Here is a 17,679-nt window from a genome sequence, read left to right on the forward strand (position 1 = left end):
GGTCACGCCTCTCCTTAGAGTACAGCTTCCTGGCCTGGTGTGGCAGTTTCTGGGTTAATGATTGTCACCCCCTTGGAAGAAAGCAAAGAGGGGAAGAAAAGAAGAAAGTGAAAGAACAGACTACCCGAGTTATGTCTCACTTCTTTCCCTCAGAGCAGTAGGGAGCCACAGCACACTGATGAGGTCCTTATTCTACAGAGACCGAAACTGGAGTCTCCCTGCAGTACCCCCGGGGTCACACAGCTGAGAGTAGAGTCCCCAAAACTGCAGATGAACCTCCATTTTAAAGGGCCACACAGAGACTAATACTAATGAAAACAATAACATTTACTGAGGGCTACGTGTCAGGAACTTGTCTCATTTCCACCTCTTAGCAACCCTACGACTTGAGTGCATAATGCTATTGTCCCCATTTACAAATGAGGGAAGTGGAACTCAAGGTGGTAGCTCTGCGGACCATGCAGCTAATGCATGGTGGGGCCGGGAGTCAGACCCCAGCACTGCAACTCCTGAGCCCTCCTCCTCACCGCTGCCCCTGAGCCTCTCCTCCTCCACTCCCACCACCCAGGCAATGCACGTCGTCTCTCCAAAAACTAGAAATACAAATAAATGAGATACAATACAAAACTGAACTAGACACTGTTAAGAGACTTTAAAAATACATTATATTTTCCCCATTTTTCCTTTCCAAGCTGGTTTGGATTAAATATAATAATACACATAAGCCTTTAGTCAAGTGGCTGGCACAAAACAAGTACTTAGTAAATGTTAGCTAATACTATAGTAGTAGTAGAACTGTTTATAATTACTATTATAGGATTCATGTTCTTCCACAAATTCAGGCCTAACCAATTGGTCAAAACTCTCCGATAAGTATCTCAAATTTCATTACGCTCATTCTATGACGTCCACTCTTCCCTTCTTTGAAGGTCAATGTTTTGACATAGTTTATTTGGAGTGGCCTATTTCTGCAATTCACATAATTGCCCAGTAAAAGAATAAAGTTAATTCTCTTTTCCCCCCAAGACTATCAACACAGCATTTATTCTGTTTAATGTCACTTTGGATTACTAAGAGACATAAAAATCCCCAAACATAAACATCATTAAACAAAAACCTATTTAAGTGGAATACAAAACACACAGAAGAGTCATCATTAATTCCTTAAAGTTTTTCTTTGGTTGTTTTTTTGTTTCTGTTTTTCCTTTTTAAACAACTCCACCCAAAGCTCAAAGCACAAACAGTCAAGTATAGATGAAAACAATCTTTCCCCAACTTGAACTACAAAAACAGATGCCTTGGGCATCCAATGCTCTGGGTTTATATGGATCCAGAACTTGCTTGTTTAAAAGCTGAATCATCTTGGTCATTTTAACTTTGTTTATATTGCTTCCTAAAATACTGCGTTCGAGGGTTAGAAATATAATTCAACCCTGTGAATAGCCGAAATCTCAAAGGACAGAAGTACTTATATATAGTTTAAAAATTGCTTCTGCATCCTTGAGCATGTGACTTAAATTTCAATCAGTGTGACTTTGCAGTCTTACTGGACTTTGCTTATGGTGCCCCAGGACTGTCTGTTTATCTGGACTCTCCCAGCATCCAAGCCTGGCTTTCAGCATAGACTTCCAGAACCAGAGAGCTGGGAAAGTCAGAGAGGAAAAGAAAAAGGCCCAAGTTGTTTCAATGAACCATAAGATGGTTATATCCTCTAGGTAGGAAACTCTTAAGGAAATAAAAGATAGTAGAGTGAAAAGAAAAGAATGTGGATGGTCAAACCAGTTCAGGTCTGTGTCCTGGCTCCCCCTTAAGCAGCTGTGCAACATTGGGCCAGTTATTTAAACTTTCTAGGCCCAAATTCCCTATAATATCTACCTCAAGGTGCTGCTTCTGGGATTAAATGAGGTAACTTCTATGAAAGTTCCTGGGCTAAATCCCTTATTTAAACCAAAGCCCCAGTCAGTGAGCCCAAGGACTAAACTTTGGCCTTAATACATATTTCGTTCTGTCCCTGCACAGAAAGCCTGCTGGAGATACTCTGTGCTGTAGGATTATAAGTCGCTGTGAGGTGGTGATAGTAGAGAGATGTGCTGATCAAAAATTTTCCTTAAATAAGAGTGCACTGTGTTGCCTCTCTCAGACTGAGTGCGTACGTACTTTCATGAACCATTATATCAAGGGACACAGCAAAGAGAGCAAGCTAAATTATAAATGGCTAAAGCAATGATCTTAAAATCATGAAAAATACCCAGAATTTAAACTTTCCTATATGTATGAAATGAATACCTATGCTTATTGTGAACATAAGACTAAGGTAAAGCCATAAAACTGAAAAAATTGGTACAAAAATCACTCTCCCATTTAGTTCAAAATTTCAGATGTCTTTAAATTTTAAGCAGCTAATCATCTGCTTACATTTTTCACTCCATCTAAGTGGGAAATAATATAGTAGGTACCATGGTCATTACTGTACAATGACTCTGAAATAAATGTCCCCACATCCCTTCAAAGCTAGATAGAGCAACTCCATACATTGCCCATCCTAGCTCTTACAAGATCTCTTTACACTTTGCCTCATGCTTGTTATAAAACCTACATCATCAATCACCTTGCAAATCTAAAACCAGAAGCTCTCCCCGAGTATACTCATAGGTCCAGTGGGAAAAAGCCAACATCAGCTCCTCCAGGGTGTTGCTGGGGGTGATTTCATCACCATTGTTGTTGTTGTACTTCCGGAACTCCCCTGTCATATACTTCTCAATGGTCAACCATTGGTTGGCTGAATGGCAGTAGATTAAGAAAGCTTCCAGGAACCTGCCAGGAAAAAAGAGGCCATTGATCCCCACAAGACAGCAAAAGCAGGATTTACCTTACTACACGGTCAGTAGCAGGAAAGATTACCGAATGCTAGTCTGATGCAGCCTCAATGCACATGCCCTTGCCTTTTTTATGGAAAGACGGGATACAAAGATTAAGAGTTTTTCCCCACATTTACCCACCTCACTTCCCTTTGAGGAACCTTTCCAACTCTTTTATGAGTACCGGACCCAACTGTGCTTTATAAAGTTCCTTGTAAATGAAACAATAAAGCTTTACTATAGGTCTTCAGCACCAAATTATGATTTGTCTCAATAAATGAATCCAAGTGTACAGAGTCACTCAAGTGAAAGTAACAAGAGTTCATTCTTACAAAGTTCCTAATCTCTATAAGATATTGGGGGAAGAAACCATGCTTAAAATAGAAATGCTTTCCTGCCATAATGCTCCTGGACATTATTAGTAACTACACCCAGGATCTCTCTGTTTCACATAATTTAAATGTTAGCCATGGGCTCTGCCTGAACTTCTTTTTTCTGCTCACCTAAGTTCTGCGATTTAAGCTAAGGTATCCCTAGAATGTCTAATTCTCCTTCTACCCATCTCCATAATTATGGAAGGAAGAACCCAAAAATAAGGTCGTAGGGAACTCCCCCATGGGTCTGATTTCTCATGACTAAGGTGCTGAAAAGAGACTTATAGAAATCCCTACTAAAATGAAGGACCAGAATGCCAAGATCTTCTTACCTTGGCGTGTAGGGAATGGTTTGTGGCTTCACTTGGTTGAAGGTATAGATCAGTTTTTGAGCAGCTCTTTGTTGTTGAATTTCCTACAAAATGGGGAACATTGATAAAAATGTTGGTTTACTATCACAAACCTATGATGATAATGTGATTTTTAGCTATATTCATCTCCCACTACTCCCCAACCCAAAGGCAAAAGCCCTACCAAGTGAAAATAACAAAACCTACTACCTCTAAAAAGTAATGGGCTCCCCTGTGGGTTGGAGATAATAGCCTTAGATAATGATATAGCCAGACCTCTTTTCTTTGGCCTATCCATCTGGACTATGGGTCTCTAAGTATGAGACTTACCCTGAGGCAAAGATGAAGCACAGTACTCTCCTGGAAGATTTTTTGCCACATCTGCACAACCTCAGGCAGAAAGGACTTCACAATGAAAACCTGTCCTGGCTTGAGAACGTCATCCTCAGACCAAGTGCTGATGACTCTCATGGCTTTGCGGAGGCCACCATCCATCTCCTCTTGGGACAGCACCTGGATCATTGCAGCTCTCCCATGCTGGGACCAAGAGGACATGCTTTTATCAAGGTTCAAAGGAGAACTCTCCTCCAGCCTGTAGATAGTTATTTCTTCTCCTGCTACAAAGAGGAAGGTGAGGGATTCAATGGGATCACTGTGTCTGCAACACGGACAGTGTCCCCAGTATCAGTGCAGAATCAGTTCAGTTGCCCAAATAATCACAAGAGAATGGAACTAGCAGGGACTGGAGCAGAATAAGGACAAGGATCTGACCGTGTTTCCACATTATTTATTGTCTAGTAAATCTGGGAAGGTAGAAAAGGGACTAAGTGCCAGAAGATACACAAGAATTAAGTTGTTCTTACTAGAGACAATAACTAGACAAAAACAAAACCAAAGTGGTAACAATATGCGTCTTTTGTTAAGAGTCTGTTTAACCTCGTGTCTTTGTTCATTATCATCCCCCTAAGGAGTCTTATTTTTCTAATTGCTCCTCCCATAACATATTAATACAGGTTGAGTCTCCTCTACCCAAAATGTCTGAGGCCAGAAGTGCTTCAAATTTCAGATTTTTCCAGATTTTTGGAATATTTCCATATACATAATGAGATACCTTGGGGATGCAACCCAATTCGAAATACAAAATTCATTTATGTTTCCTATATACCTTATACACATAGCCTGAAGGTAATTTTATGTAATATTTCAAATAATTTTGTGCATGAATCAAGCTTTTGATTGTGTATTGGACCTGTCACATGAGGTCAGGTGTGGAATTTTCCACTTGTGGCATCATGTTAGCACTCAAAAAGTTTCAGATTTTGGAGAATTTGAGGTATTGAATTTTTGGATTAGGAATCCTTATGCTGTATGAAAAATTACTGTCTATATGGTTAGACAGCTACTATATGTAGTTCTGTGCTTTATACCTAAAAAAGAAAACAAGGCTGGTTTTGGCTTTTTTTTTTTTTCTCCCTTTGGGATATTACACCATTGAGAATGCATGGTTTAACCCAGCTGGAGCCAGTTCATACTCCAAGGTCTTACTCCAGAGCCTTTCCCTCTCTCCTTTGCACCTTCGGACAAGTTACATAAAGCCTCAATTTCCTCATCAGTAAATGGAGATGAAAATAATGTCCATTTCATTGGGTTGTTGTAAAGATTAAATAGCTTAACATGGTTAAAGTGAACTAGAACCTCAGATACAAACTCAATCCCACTTGAGGATTTCAGATACAAAATGCTACTTAACTGCTATAGAGTGTCTACTTTTAGGCTGTTGAACAGGGAGCAGTTCTTATGTAGCCTAGACTTTACCAATGGGTTAACACATTAACTGCCACACAAGTTGTATTTAACTCACGCTCGTTTTGAGCCCAGCACCTAGTGAAGCATATGTAACTCACACGTCTCTTCACCTCGGGAGCTGCGTGACCTAGTTTTCAAGTTGCATGTAACTCACTCACAGAAAACAATAAAAAAAATTTTTTTTTCATTGAATTAGAATCATTTTGTTTTCGAAGTTTTTATTCTATTTTTGCAATAAAACACCATGGCCCCAAGGAAAAAGATTTTTTTTCTAGTGTGGCAGTCAATGTGTTAAATAATTATCAACAGAGGTAACATAATCTATACACAGCTTCTGTTGAAGCTGTGTTTCATTTCCTCCTTACACCTTTGCTTCAAATGAGTTTTTTTGGTGAACACTGTACTGGCTTACCAAGAAAGAACTCTATTCCCTCACTCTAGCACCTAATTCCTTACCAATAAACACATCTAGGTAATGCTTAACAACATATTTTCAAATATTTATCCTTGATGCCCAGATAAATAAATGCCACTTTAGATCTCTTTGGCATTCTAAACCCCTAGAGGCTTTAGAGCAAAACTATTGATTTGCAAGACCAGCCATGAAGCCAAGCGGAAGGAAAAGTCATCTGCATTAGCTCTCAGAAGCCAACCTGGTCTGTCCCCCATGTGAACAGTGTGAGGAGAACAAGATCAAGGACAGTGTGGGAACATTTATTTATTATATTGTCAATTGTCTCACGCCTTCTCCTGCCAGACAGAGAAACTTTGGTAGCCCTGGCTAATGTGAGCTTGTTTTTCTTCACTGCTCCTGCCTTTAAAAATGGCATTTGCTGTCTGAGGTAAGAGCAATTAGTGTACACGAAACAAAACAAACAAACAAAAAACAATACACAAAGCATTTCTCTTCACATGCCTGTTGGTTTTCACCATATTGACATGTATCGCTTTCTTCTGTGCTTATTATGCATGGCTGGTTTGTTCTTTTCTTTCCTACTTACTTCCAGCCTTGAGTCAGCGGATGCCAGGTGCAACATTATTGCTTTCTTCCCAACTGCTGCTCCTCATCGGTCCCATCCCCACAGTATTCGATTTTGACCCTACATGCTGGCTGTGGCAGTTAACAAGAGCGTTCGTTTTAGAAACAAATCTCACTAAACTACAACCATCAGCAAAACAAAACTTTCAACTGAAATGAGGCAATGTTTCTCTTTTGATTTACTCAGATGGTTATGCCTCTGCCCTGGCATAGCCTCGAGAAGGTAGAAGTGCTACTCACCAAACAGTTGGATTGGTGTAAACGGTATGGTCTGAGAGAGCCTCATTAAATTATTCCTTTCAATGGCTGCAAACAAAAACAGATTTCCTATTTTAAGTATGCACCAGTGGCTTGGATTTACAGAAGGACTCTCCACATCGATATATTGAGCTAATGCTAAAATATTTAATATCAAAGACCGCTTATTTTTACCATTATCAAAAATATTATCTATAATACAGTTTAAAAAAAAACCATGCCTTAGGAAGCATATCCCAGTCTTAGAAACATTTTACATATGGTTATATCACATGGTCCGAGGTAGAGTTAACACCTCCACTCTCCTGAATGCCAAATCACGTCCTAATCCATACATAGGTGGGACTTGCTTTTTAAACGGCATTTTAATGTGTGGTCTTCGTTCTCCGTTTTCCTTTTCCGAAGCACAGTGGACTGTGGAGCCACCTACTGTTCACTTCGCGCAGTTCACCTTCTTTTCCCAGAGAGCGCTGAAGACCAATTTTAATTAGAAGCAAACGAAGTGCATTTTCCTGTTATGAGCCATACCCTAATAGATCAGAGTCACTGTGGGTTTCGGTATTCCTCACCAGAGACTTAATCTTAAGTTGACAATCGGAGTCAAAAGAATAGATAAATGCTGAGCTGAAAAGCCCAGTACTAAGAGCCTGGAACGAGGAGTCTGGAATCCTCTGAAACACTTCACTACAGAGGGGAATTCAGGATAAGGCAGTCAGTCAATTACTGGCCCCTGAACAAATGACCTTGATATAATGATAACAGTAATTATAGCACCCATAAGCTCTTACACATGTACCAAGCTTCAGATTGTGTGAAAGCTTTGCCCGTGTATCATGTCATTCAACACTAAGAGCAATGACCCCCAAGGAACCACCTAATGGCACAAGTCCAGTTGGTTTTATATTGCTTTGCATTTCAAAGTGTTTTCCTCTTAATTCTCAACTAGCCCCTTGGCAGACTGTTCCTCAGGAAGGGCAAGTACAATTATTCCCACTTTGAAAGACAGACAACTGAAGCACTGTGAAGTGATGTTGCTTAAGAGAGTCAAGACCCTTAACATCTTTGTTTAATAACATCTTTGTTGAACTTACTCTGTGGGATTGGCATTCATTCAGTGGTCGTGTTCACTGAGGGCCCAGTGAGGGTACAAAACCATCCCTCGAACAGCAACTTTCAGGTCTGTTTCTTCCCAATACACAACACAAAAATCTCTGGCTTTGGGCTGGCTTTGAGGTTGTAAGGAATTTTTAGATCCCAAGGTCGTCTTTCACCTTCACAGTTTGGAACTTGCCAATACAAACGTTTTTCGAAAAATCCACATTTTCTTAAATTCTGAAAACTTGTTTTCCTACGTCAATGGCAAAGTGAGAAATCTGAATGCTTTTCCCAGTAGAATGAACAACTTTTTCAAGTTGGGAACCATACAAATAATACAAAATTCATCCATGTTTCTGTTTACAAATGCAGAATCACAGACATTTAGTTCAGTTGACACGTCTATGTGCACATGCATCCTACCTGAATAATGATGGTGGGGCTCTTGAGGGCTTTTTAAGGAGGCTGAGATCTCTGAAATTATAGAGAAGATTGGCATTTTAATTACTTGGCTGGAGATAAATACATGCTTATGAATATATTGCCTTCAAAGTTTTTATTGAACAGGTTAATCAGAATGGCTTCTCCGTATTTGAAAAAGCTTGCCTAATATCCTTTAACCACATTATTGTGCATGGTATCCTGACAGCTTCCAATCATCAATGTAATATCTGCAAACATATTTATATAGGGAATTGAAGAAAGACAGGTAATATTAGCCTCAAAGATGTATTTCCTCTGAACCAATTACACCTCTGGGTTGCAGAAGGCACGCAGCTGCCCATCATACTTCATGACATCCCAGAAGCACGATTCTCTGAGCTCCCTACCAAGATGCAGAACCCATAGGAAGACATTATTAATACCAAGTTATTAGGAGACTACTTCACTGACCTAAAATAACAACAAAATGATGAAAACACATTAAGAGCTATATCCCAGAAACAAAGGAGGGGTTGGAAAATATTTCACCAAGGGGTTTGTTTGGTTACACAAAGACTGTGTGTTGGGAACCCCTCCTCCAAGTTTAACTCATTCTCTTCTATCTGCTCCAGTCCTAAATGACAAAGCTCCAGAGAAATCCTCTGCAACAGCTTTGCCATTTCATAAAGTCAAAATTAAAGTGGAGAACTTTTTGTCTCATGGTGGCAACTGCTTGATACCTAGTAGAGTAAGCAACATAATGAGCCCAGTGGCACAGAGATCTCTCCAGCTTCTTGTTGCTGGATCAGGAAAGGAACAAGAATCATTTCCTTTGGGGAGGACTAGTAAAAAGTAAGATCAGCAGAAAAGACTCCGGCTTTATGAATTCATTCAATAAAAGGAAAAACTATTTAGCTCCTACTATTGGTCACGTTAGGCATGAGAGATGTCAATAAGATGTGGTTCCCATGCTACAAAGAAAGCAAATATACTACAAAAGACATATAATCACAATAGAGTTTGCTAAGTAATATATGCAATAGAGGTATATAAGGATTATGGAATACACTAATTCCATCTGTAAGGTGGGACCTTCATAAACACACAGCATGAAATACTTAAAGAGTGTGGGCATCTGAGTCTAACAAAGCTAAATTCCAATCCTGGCTTCACCACTTAAGGAGCGTGAGACCTCATTCATATTTATGCAACACATATTTATTGTGCACCTACTGTATGTTGGGTGCTGGGCTATGCTCAAGAGAAAGCAATGATCTAAACAGATAAGGTCTCTGGCTACATTCTAGTAAAGGGAAACAGAAAACAAATAAACAAGTAAATGTATAGTATATATAGCATAATCTGTGTGTCTTATATACATCAAGGTAAAAGGGTTAGAAAGTGTAGGGAACAGGGAAGTTGCTATTTTATATAGGGTGGTTAGGCAAGTCCTCTCTTATAGGATGAAACTTGATCAGAGCCTAAAGGAAGAGAGGGGGTGAGGTATATGGATAAATGAAGAGTATTCCAAGCAGAGGTAACAGCAAGTGCGAACACCCTGAGTCAGGCCCATGCTTGCCTCATTTAAGGAGGAGAGTGTGGCTAGAGTGTAGTGCACCAAATGAAGTTGGAGGGTTGCAGGGAAGCAGAACAGAACCTGTAAACTGTGTTTGGACTTTGCTTTTGTTTTTTTTTTTTTTTTTTTGATACTCTGTCATCCGGGCTAGAGTGCTGTGGCATCAGCCTAGCTCACACCAACCTCAAACTCCTGGGCTTAAGCAATCCTACTGCCTCAGCCTCCTGAGTAGCTGGGACTATAGGTGAGTGGCTTTCTATTGCTTTCTATTTTTAGTAGAGACGGGGTCTCTCCCTTGCTCAGGCTGGTCTCGAACTCCTGACCTCAAGCGATCCTCCCGCCTTGGCCTCCCAGAGTGTTAGGATTACAGGCATGAGCCACTGTGCAGGGCCTTGGACTTTGCTTTTACAAAGTGAGATGGAATGCAATTTGAGCAGTGACTTGGTTCAACTTTCAGCTTAAAAGGATTATTCCAGCTGCTGTCTGGAACTAGACTATTGGAGAGCAATAGTTGGGAGGCCATACCATAATCCAAGTAAGCGATGATGGTAACTTAAAATACGGTGTTTGTGGAAGTAGCAAAGTGATCAGATTCTTGATATATTTTAATGATTTACTAATGGACGGGATATGGGGATGTGAAAAATAGAGGGGCAAGTATGACTGCAAGACTTTAGCCTCAGAAACTGGAAGGATAGCATTGCCGTATCCTGAGATGAAGGAGGAGAGTGTTGGAATATTTTGTTTGAGATCCCTTTTAGACCCTTACATGGAGGTCATAATAAGTGGTTGACCACTTACTTCTGCAAGGCAGAAATAATAAATGAAATGGATCATGAATTTGAGACTGGAAATTTGAATTAGGATCAGGTTGTCATGAGCACTGAAAAAATTTCAGGGGTTTGCAGTCCACCCTGAGGCAATAGGGAGCCATTGCAGACTTTTACATGAGTGATTATTTATCATTCATAATTCTGATAGGAACACAGGAAAGTTTAAAGGTAAAGAAACCAACCAGAATGCTAACACAAACTCAAAGGAAAATGAAAGTATACACCTTTTATTTAGGAAAATAAATGTAGGCAGTTTTAAAGCTGGAGCAGTGGGATAGAACACAGACAACTTTAAAGATGGGAGAGTAGAACGGAGTTAGAAAGCAAGACTGATAGCTAAGAGCAATGCGGGGCGGGCAGGGGGAAGAAGATTGTAAATGACTAATATTTCCAGCTTGGGTGAAGGAAGAGGCGGCTATGAGAAAGATCAAAAGCAAGTCAACAACCACATAGGACACCCAGAGAAGCTCAGCCTCAAGGAAACAGAAAGGACACAGTGCCAAGCAGGAAAAGTGGTCAACATCAAATGCCACAAGTTCACTGAGGACTCAAAAGAGGTCAAGTGACTTAGCAGTTGGAGTGGAGTTTCAAGAGATTGACAGGGACAGACACCATGGGCTGAAGATCAAATGTTATCACTTTTTCAATTAATTTAGAGATGATGGGTAGGAGTGGCAGTTTGAAAGCTAGGTAAATCCAAAAAAGGACTATTTCTTCTTTTGTACAGAAAATGACTTAAGGCCGGGCCTGGTGGCTCACGCGCGTAATCCTAGCACTCTGGGAGGCCAGGGGGGGGAGGATTGCTTGAGGTCAGGAGTTCGAGACCAGCCTGAGAAAGGGCAAGACCCCGTCTCTACTAAAAATAGAAACATAGGCATGATGGTGCATGCCTGCTATCCCAGCTATTTGGGAGGCTGAGACAGGAGGATCGCTTGAGCCCAGGAGTTTGAGGTTGCTGTGAGCTATGATGACACGTCATTGCACTCTGGCTGGAGCAACATAGCAAGACACTGTCTCAAAAAAAAAAAAAAGAAAGAAAGAAAGAAAAGAAAAGAAAAAATAAAATGACTTAAATTTGGTAGTAGGTTGAGGAACAGAAATCAACAACAAAGTAAGTACTGAAAACTTGAGAAAACAAGAACAAGACCGTAGAAGATGAAGGTGCCTACTCTGCATCAAGAATGTGGAAAGGAGCTCTAGACTGTGGTAAAGTTTGAGAGCAGCTATGAAGAGTGGCTTTACCAGACAGCTGTCTCACATGACCTAGTCCTATTTAGCCATTTGGGAATAGGGTCCTACTGAAACCATACAGGAAAAGGCATCTATACACAATCTTATGAATGGCTGTTAATGAGCAATATGTAAAAAAGTGACAGAGTTGTTGAATAGTGGAAATGAGCTCAGTGATCATACCCTCACTCCCAGAGAAAATGGGAAAATCACAAGCAAAAACAGGTCATTCAAAAAATTTTAAATCAGACATCAGTCTTGATTTGTCTGTAGAAAGATACTCACCGTTCTACTTTTCTCCTGAACTTTCTACATTGCACAGTAGACAAAAATCATAAATACAATTATAAGAGCTACAAAAATCTCAGGACAGTGAACCTCACCATTAATAAGATGAAAAAATAAAAATAAAATATTTAAACATAAAAACTTACTGTCAATTCCATTTGAACTTCTCAACCTGTTTGAAAAAAATGAAGCCATTTAGATAATGCTGCTTTAAATCTGTCAATGATCAAAAAAAGGAAAAAGCATTTGAAACAGTAACAAGACAGTGTGTGTGTGTATATATATATATATATATATATACACACACACACACATATATAAATAAAATATACATACAGTCATTCACCACGTAATGACATTTTGGTCAACAAAAGACCGCATATAGGACTATGGTCTCATAAGGTTAAAATAGAGCTGAAAAATTCCTATGCCTAGTGACGTTATAGCCACCATGATGTTGCAACACAGTGCATTGCTCATGTGTCTGTGGTGATGCTGGGGTAAATAAATCTACTGCACTGCCAGGCACATAGAGTCTAGCACATACAATTATGTACAGTATATAATACTTGATAATAAATGACTATGTTCTTGGTTTATGTATTTATTTACTATACTATACTTTTAATCATTATTTTAGGGTATACTTCTACTTCTTAAAAATAAAAATAGTTAACTGTAAAACATCCTCAGGCAGGTCCTTCAGGAGGTATCCAGAAGAAGGCACTGTTATCACAGGAGATGACAGCTCCAGGCATGTTACTGCCCCTGAAGACCTTCCAGTGGGACAAGATGTGGAGGTGGAAGACAGTGATATTGATGATACTGACCCTGTGTAAGCCTAGGCTGATGTGTGTGTATGTCTTAGTTTTTAACAAAAAACCCTAAAAAGCAAAAAAAAAAAAGAATTAAGGATGGAAAGAAAGAAAAATATTTTTGTGTAGCTACACAATGTGTTTGTGTTTTAAGCTAAGTGGTATTACAAAAGAGTCAAAAAACTAAAATTAAAAAGTTTATAAAGTAAAAAATTTACAGCAAGCTAAGGTTAATTTGTTATTGAAGAAAGAAAAATCTGTTTTTATAAATTTAGTGTAGCCTAAGTGCACAGTGTTTATGAAGTCTGCAGTAGTGTACAGTAATGTCTAGACCTTCACGTTCACTCACCACTCACTGACTCAACCAGAGCTACGTCCAGTCCGGAACTTCCATTTACAATAGTGCCCTACAGAGGTGCACCATATTTTATCTTTTATACTGTACTTTTACTGTACCTTTTCTATATTTAGACATGTTTAGATACACAAATACTTACCATTATGCTATAATTGCCTAGTATTCAGTACAGTAACATGCTGCACGGGTTTGTAGCCTAGGGGCAACAGGCTACACCATATAGCCTAGGTATGTAGTAGGCTGCATTATCTAGGTTTGTATAAGTACCCCAGGTGATGTCCACACAATGATAAAATCCCCTAATGACACATTTCTCAGAAAATATCCCCATCGTGAAGGGATGCAGGACTGTATATATATTGAAAGTAAAGTATCCATTATTTCTGATCCCTATCATTATCAGTAGAGAAGTTTATAACCCTACAATTATTTTCACAGAAAAATGAACACCAGATATGCACGTAAGTCATTTACTATGTTTGCCCTAAGCTAATTGAAAAACAGTTGTATTTTATTTAATTAGCTATGTGATCACACAACATATATAAAATTTAACGTATTTGTGTTGTTCTGGATCAATTAAACTAACGGGTTCCTGAACTATGCAAAGTAGATGCCTACAAATGAGTCTATGAATGTCTCTGGACAAGCCTACAAATCAGTTTCATTAGCCCACGTGGCCCCTAAATGTTCACAGACTGAAATTAGCTCTCTTTAAATTGTTACTTGCCCTGCTCAAGTGCACAAGTGGCCACAGGCAAGTCTGAATAAATGCATTCAAAGAATATCTCCACCATTGAAGGTCTTTAGGGGAGAAAGTACAATTACAATTATTGTTTAATTTCATGCTGCAATAAACCACTGCTCTGCATAAGCACAAACTACTAAACCTTTGGGAGAAGAAAGTCATGTGTCCTTGAAGTCTGTAGGCAGGCTCACACGGAGACCATGAAAGCTCCAGAGAAAGGCCATCTTTAACTGAGCTAACTGCAAACTAAAAGTCACTTTCTACCTGCCTGGTACCAACTCGCCCTTCCATAGAGTAGATGGTTTTAAATTCTAGACCCAATAGTTATATGGATAGTTAATTTGTTGATGTAACTAGAAAAGTCCAGAAAACACTACAAACAAAACAAGATTGTTTTAAATCTTTGTTTGGTTGGTTTTCAAATTTTATTTCTCTAAATAAATAAAATTCCAGGAGGATACTCAAGTATATAACCCTGTGAGTTTTCTATAATCTCTCTCTCTCTCTCTCCATCCTGTCTTCCTTTCCTTCTCTGTCTCAATGCTTCTCAGAGTTACTGCTTTGACTATTAGGACATTACTGAGAAACCAAAAATAAGAATGATCAGCTTCATAAGCTAAAAGGAAAAAAATTGAGGAAAAAAAAGAATTGTTTTTAAAACTAAAGAATAAACATAATCAGGTGTTCAGTCCATTTCTTTAGGGAAGATAGATTTATGTCTACTCTTTAATGCAAATTTACAACCTTATCTATCCAAAAAGATATGATAAATCATTATTCCATGTGTTGGTTTTTTTGACGCTGAAAAGAAGAATGTTTAATCTGCTATAGAAGTACGTATTTCATTATATTCTTAAAAGGCACTCAGGTGATACCTTATTGCCAGAAACAGAAAAACCTGGAGAAGAAATTATTTTCTTTCTCACTAACAAAATGTTTGCTTTTTTTCTCCTTTTCTGGCCAAATCAAATCTTTGTTCCTAATTAGGTTAAAAAGCAGAAGCCGGACTCTTCAAGAGAGACAGTTCGAAACACTCACGGGGAGTTCCTGTTGAGGTCCGTGCTCCGGGAACTCCACGAAGAGTGTTCACTCAGGTCCTGAGGAGGAGAGAAAGGCCATCAAACACGCACCCAACATACTCCCACCCCAATTTTCCAGTAACGTGTTTACGAAACACACTCCTTCTTTTTCCTTCCTCAAGCTTAATATTTCTCTTTTAATAAACAAACTAAACCCAAGCTAGAAAGATGCATAATGTCAGCACAATATCAGAGTAACTCAATGTGTCAATGGACTTGAACAGAATGAAATTACTTTTATGAGGACATCGAAGAGAAAATGTAAAATGTGAAAGTTTTTACAGAAATAGGACTAAACGTACAAAATCAGGTCATGACTCAAAAGAATGAAGGTACAAACTGACAGACAATATCGATCATCACATCATGACGTCCTATCATCAGTAGATTACCATTTCAGGTGACGATGATTATTTAAAATAACATTACCTTGAATTTACCTTATTCTATTTCCTATTTAAATTCAACTAATATTTCTTGAGAACTATTACATTGCAGGCATTACTCTAGGCATTTCATAGGTGTTATTTTTATGTCCACTATCGGTAATCTCTTAAGGTTGGCATTAGCCCCGTTTTAGAGACACAGGTAGTGACGCTCATAAGTTAATTGATGTATGTAGCATTGGAACATAGGAGGTGGCAGAGCCAGAATTTAAGCTCAGGTCCCTGCCTCCAATTACCCTCAAACAGTCTTATATTTTCTTCTCAAAACCTTTCACAGATACCATGCCTAAAAGAACATCTAAGGTTCTCAGTACATATTCATACAAGTCGTGTTTATACAGTTCCCAAGTTCAAACAGTTAATATGTATTCAAAGAAGACTCAAAATTAGATTTCTTGGGTTATTCTGACTAGTCACACTTCCTACATGGAATAAAACTGTGGTCCCCAAGCCCCAGGCCGCAGACCAGTACCGGTCTGTGGCTGGTGAGGAACTGGGCCACACAGCAGGAGGCCAGCAGCGGGCCAGCAAGAGAAGTTTCATCTGTATTTTCAGCTGCTCCCCATCTCTCGCATCACCGCCTGAGCTCTGCATCCTGTCAGATCAGTGGCAGCATTAAATTCTCACGGGAGCACGAACCCTATTGTAAACTGCGCGTGTGAGGGGTCTAGGTTGTGTGCTCCTTATGAGAATCTAATAATGCCCAGCAATCTGAGGTGGAGCTGAGGTGGTGATGCTACTGCTAGGGAGCAGCTGCAAATACAGATTATCACTAGCAGAGAGGGTTGAGTGCACAATAAATTTAATGCACCTGAATCATCCCAAAACCATCCCCACCCCCACCATCCGTGGAAAAATTGTGTTTCATGAAACAGGTTCCTGGTGCCAAAAAGGTTGGGGGCCACTGTACTAAAACAAGGTACATATTTGTAGATGGTAAGAAAAACAGACTGCAAAATCAGAGAATCTCAGCATTGGAGAAACACTGAGGGTCCTTTACCCTGCAGTGCTTGCATCCCCTCTGTCATGTCTGCAAAGAGGTTTCTTCAGCCCATGCTTGACTAACCACACTAGCAAGGGACTCACTCCTTCCAGAAATAAACCAGTCCATGCTTGGAAAGCTCCAATTGCTAAAAATTTCTCCTCAGATTGGGCTGAAATCTGTCTCCCCATAGCTTCTATGTGTTGATTCTAGATCTACCTCTTTAAATGTGTGTAGAAAATATCTTATTTTTCCTTCCACGTGACAACTTTTATATATTTGAAAACAGTTTCTAAAATTTCTGAAATCTTTCTCTCTCATGCTGACCATTCCCAGGATAAATTTTTGGGTGGAAAAGGTAAATTTCATAAAGAATAACAAAGAAAGAGTAATATGAAGGGGCTAAAAAAAAAGATTGAGCAGGGATCCCACTGAGCATAGCTTCAAAACAAAGACTAAATTTTAAGGGCTATAAAGGTCAAGAACAGCATTGCATGCTAGAATTTTTTTTTTTTTTTAAATATTTTTACCTCTTGAGACTGCTTCAGGTAATCACTGACTTGTATAGCCTGTTGATCAATTTCTTTCATTTTCATTTTCTGGTATAAATAATGTTCCAGATCTTGTAAAAAAGGAAGAAAAAATTAGAAAATACATGAAAATGTGTTACATTCAAATCACAGTTCCCAAATAGAAAAATCTGAACACAGTACATTCATTTAAACTTGGATATAGTTTTCTCTTTCTGTTTTTAGCAAGTTTTATCAAGTTTCCTTTATCCTTTTTTTTTCCTCAAGAGGTTGAAAGCTACATATTCTATTTCTATTCTTCTGTACTTTTACATTTATAACAACTTATACTTGTCTGTCAAAGTCAAGAATTAATGATCCATAATTTGTTCTCTTATAATAGTAATGTGTTTATATTTATCTTCTCCTGTATACAATAGCACATGCTTTCTTTAAAATACGTAAAATTTTAGTTCCAAATTGTTAGGACTCCTTCCTTAGCAACTGCATCAAGCATCATAGTAGGCTACTTAAAACCAACAACAACAAAAGAAAGATAGAAAGGAATGTCATCAAATAGGTTTAATTTTTAGCCTTTTCTTTAAAAGGATG

At 38.9% G+C, this 17,679-nt stretch overlaps 1 protein-coding gene across 1 annotated transcript in view; it reads right to left on the reverse strand.

Moving 5' to 3' along the window:
• The window catches only part of TRPM6 (transient receptor potential cation channel subfamily M member 6), a 119,224-nt gene that overhangs the window by 12,821 nt on the left and 88,724 nt on the right, over positions 1–17,679 (reverse strand). Inside the window, exons 30-37 of the mRNA XM_045562611.1 lie at positions 17,089–17,180; positions 15,090–15,148; positions 12,277–12,302; positions 8,204–8,254; positions 6,668–6,733; positions 3,913–4,199; positions 3,565–3,647; positions 2,609–2,814 (exon numbers count right to left, since the gene is read on the reverse strand). Of these exons, the coding sequence (XP_045418567.1) occupies positions 2,609–2,814; positions 3,565–3,647; positions 3,913–4,199; positions 6,668–6,733; positions 8,204–8,254; positions 12,277–12,302; positions 15,090–15,148; positions 17,089–17,180 (870 nt within the window). The remainder of the gene's footprint in view (positions 1–2,608; positions 2,815–3,564; positions 3,648–3,912; positions 4,200–6,667; positions 6,734–8,203; positions 8,255–12,276; positions 12,303–15,089; positions 15,149–17,088; positions 17,181–17,679) is intronic.

The sequence above is a fragment of the Lemur catta genome, chromosome 10, assembly GCF_020740605.2.
Source record: "Lemur catta isolate mLemCat1 chromosome 10, mLemCat1.pri, whole genome shotgun sequence".
Lineage (NCBI taxonomy): Eukaryota > Metazoa > Chordata > Mammalia > Primates > Lemuridae > Lemur > Lemur catta.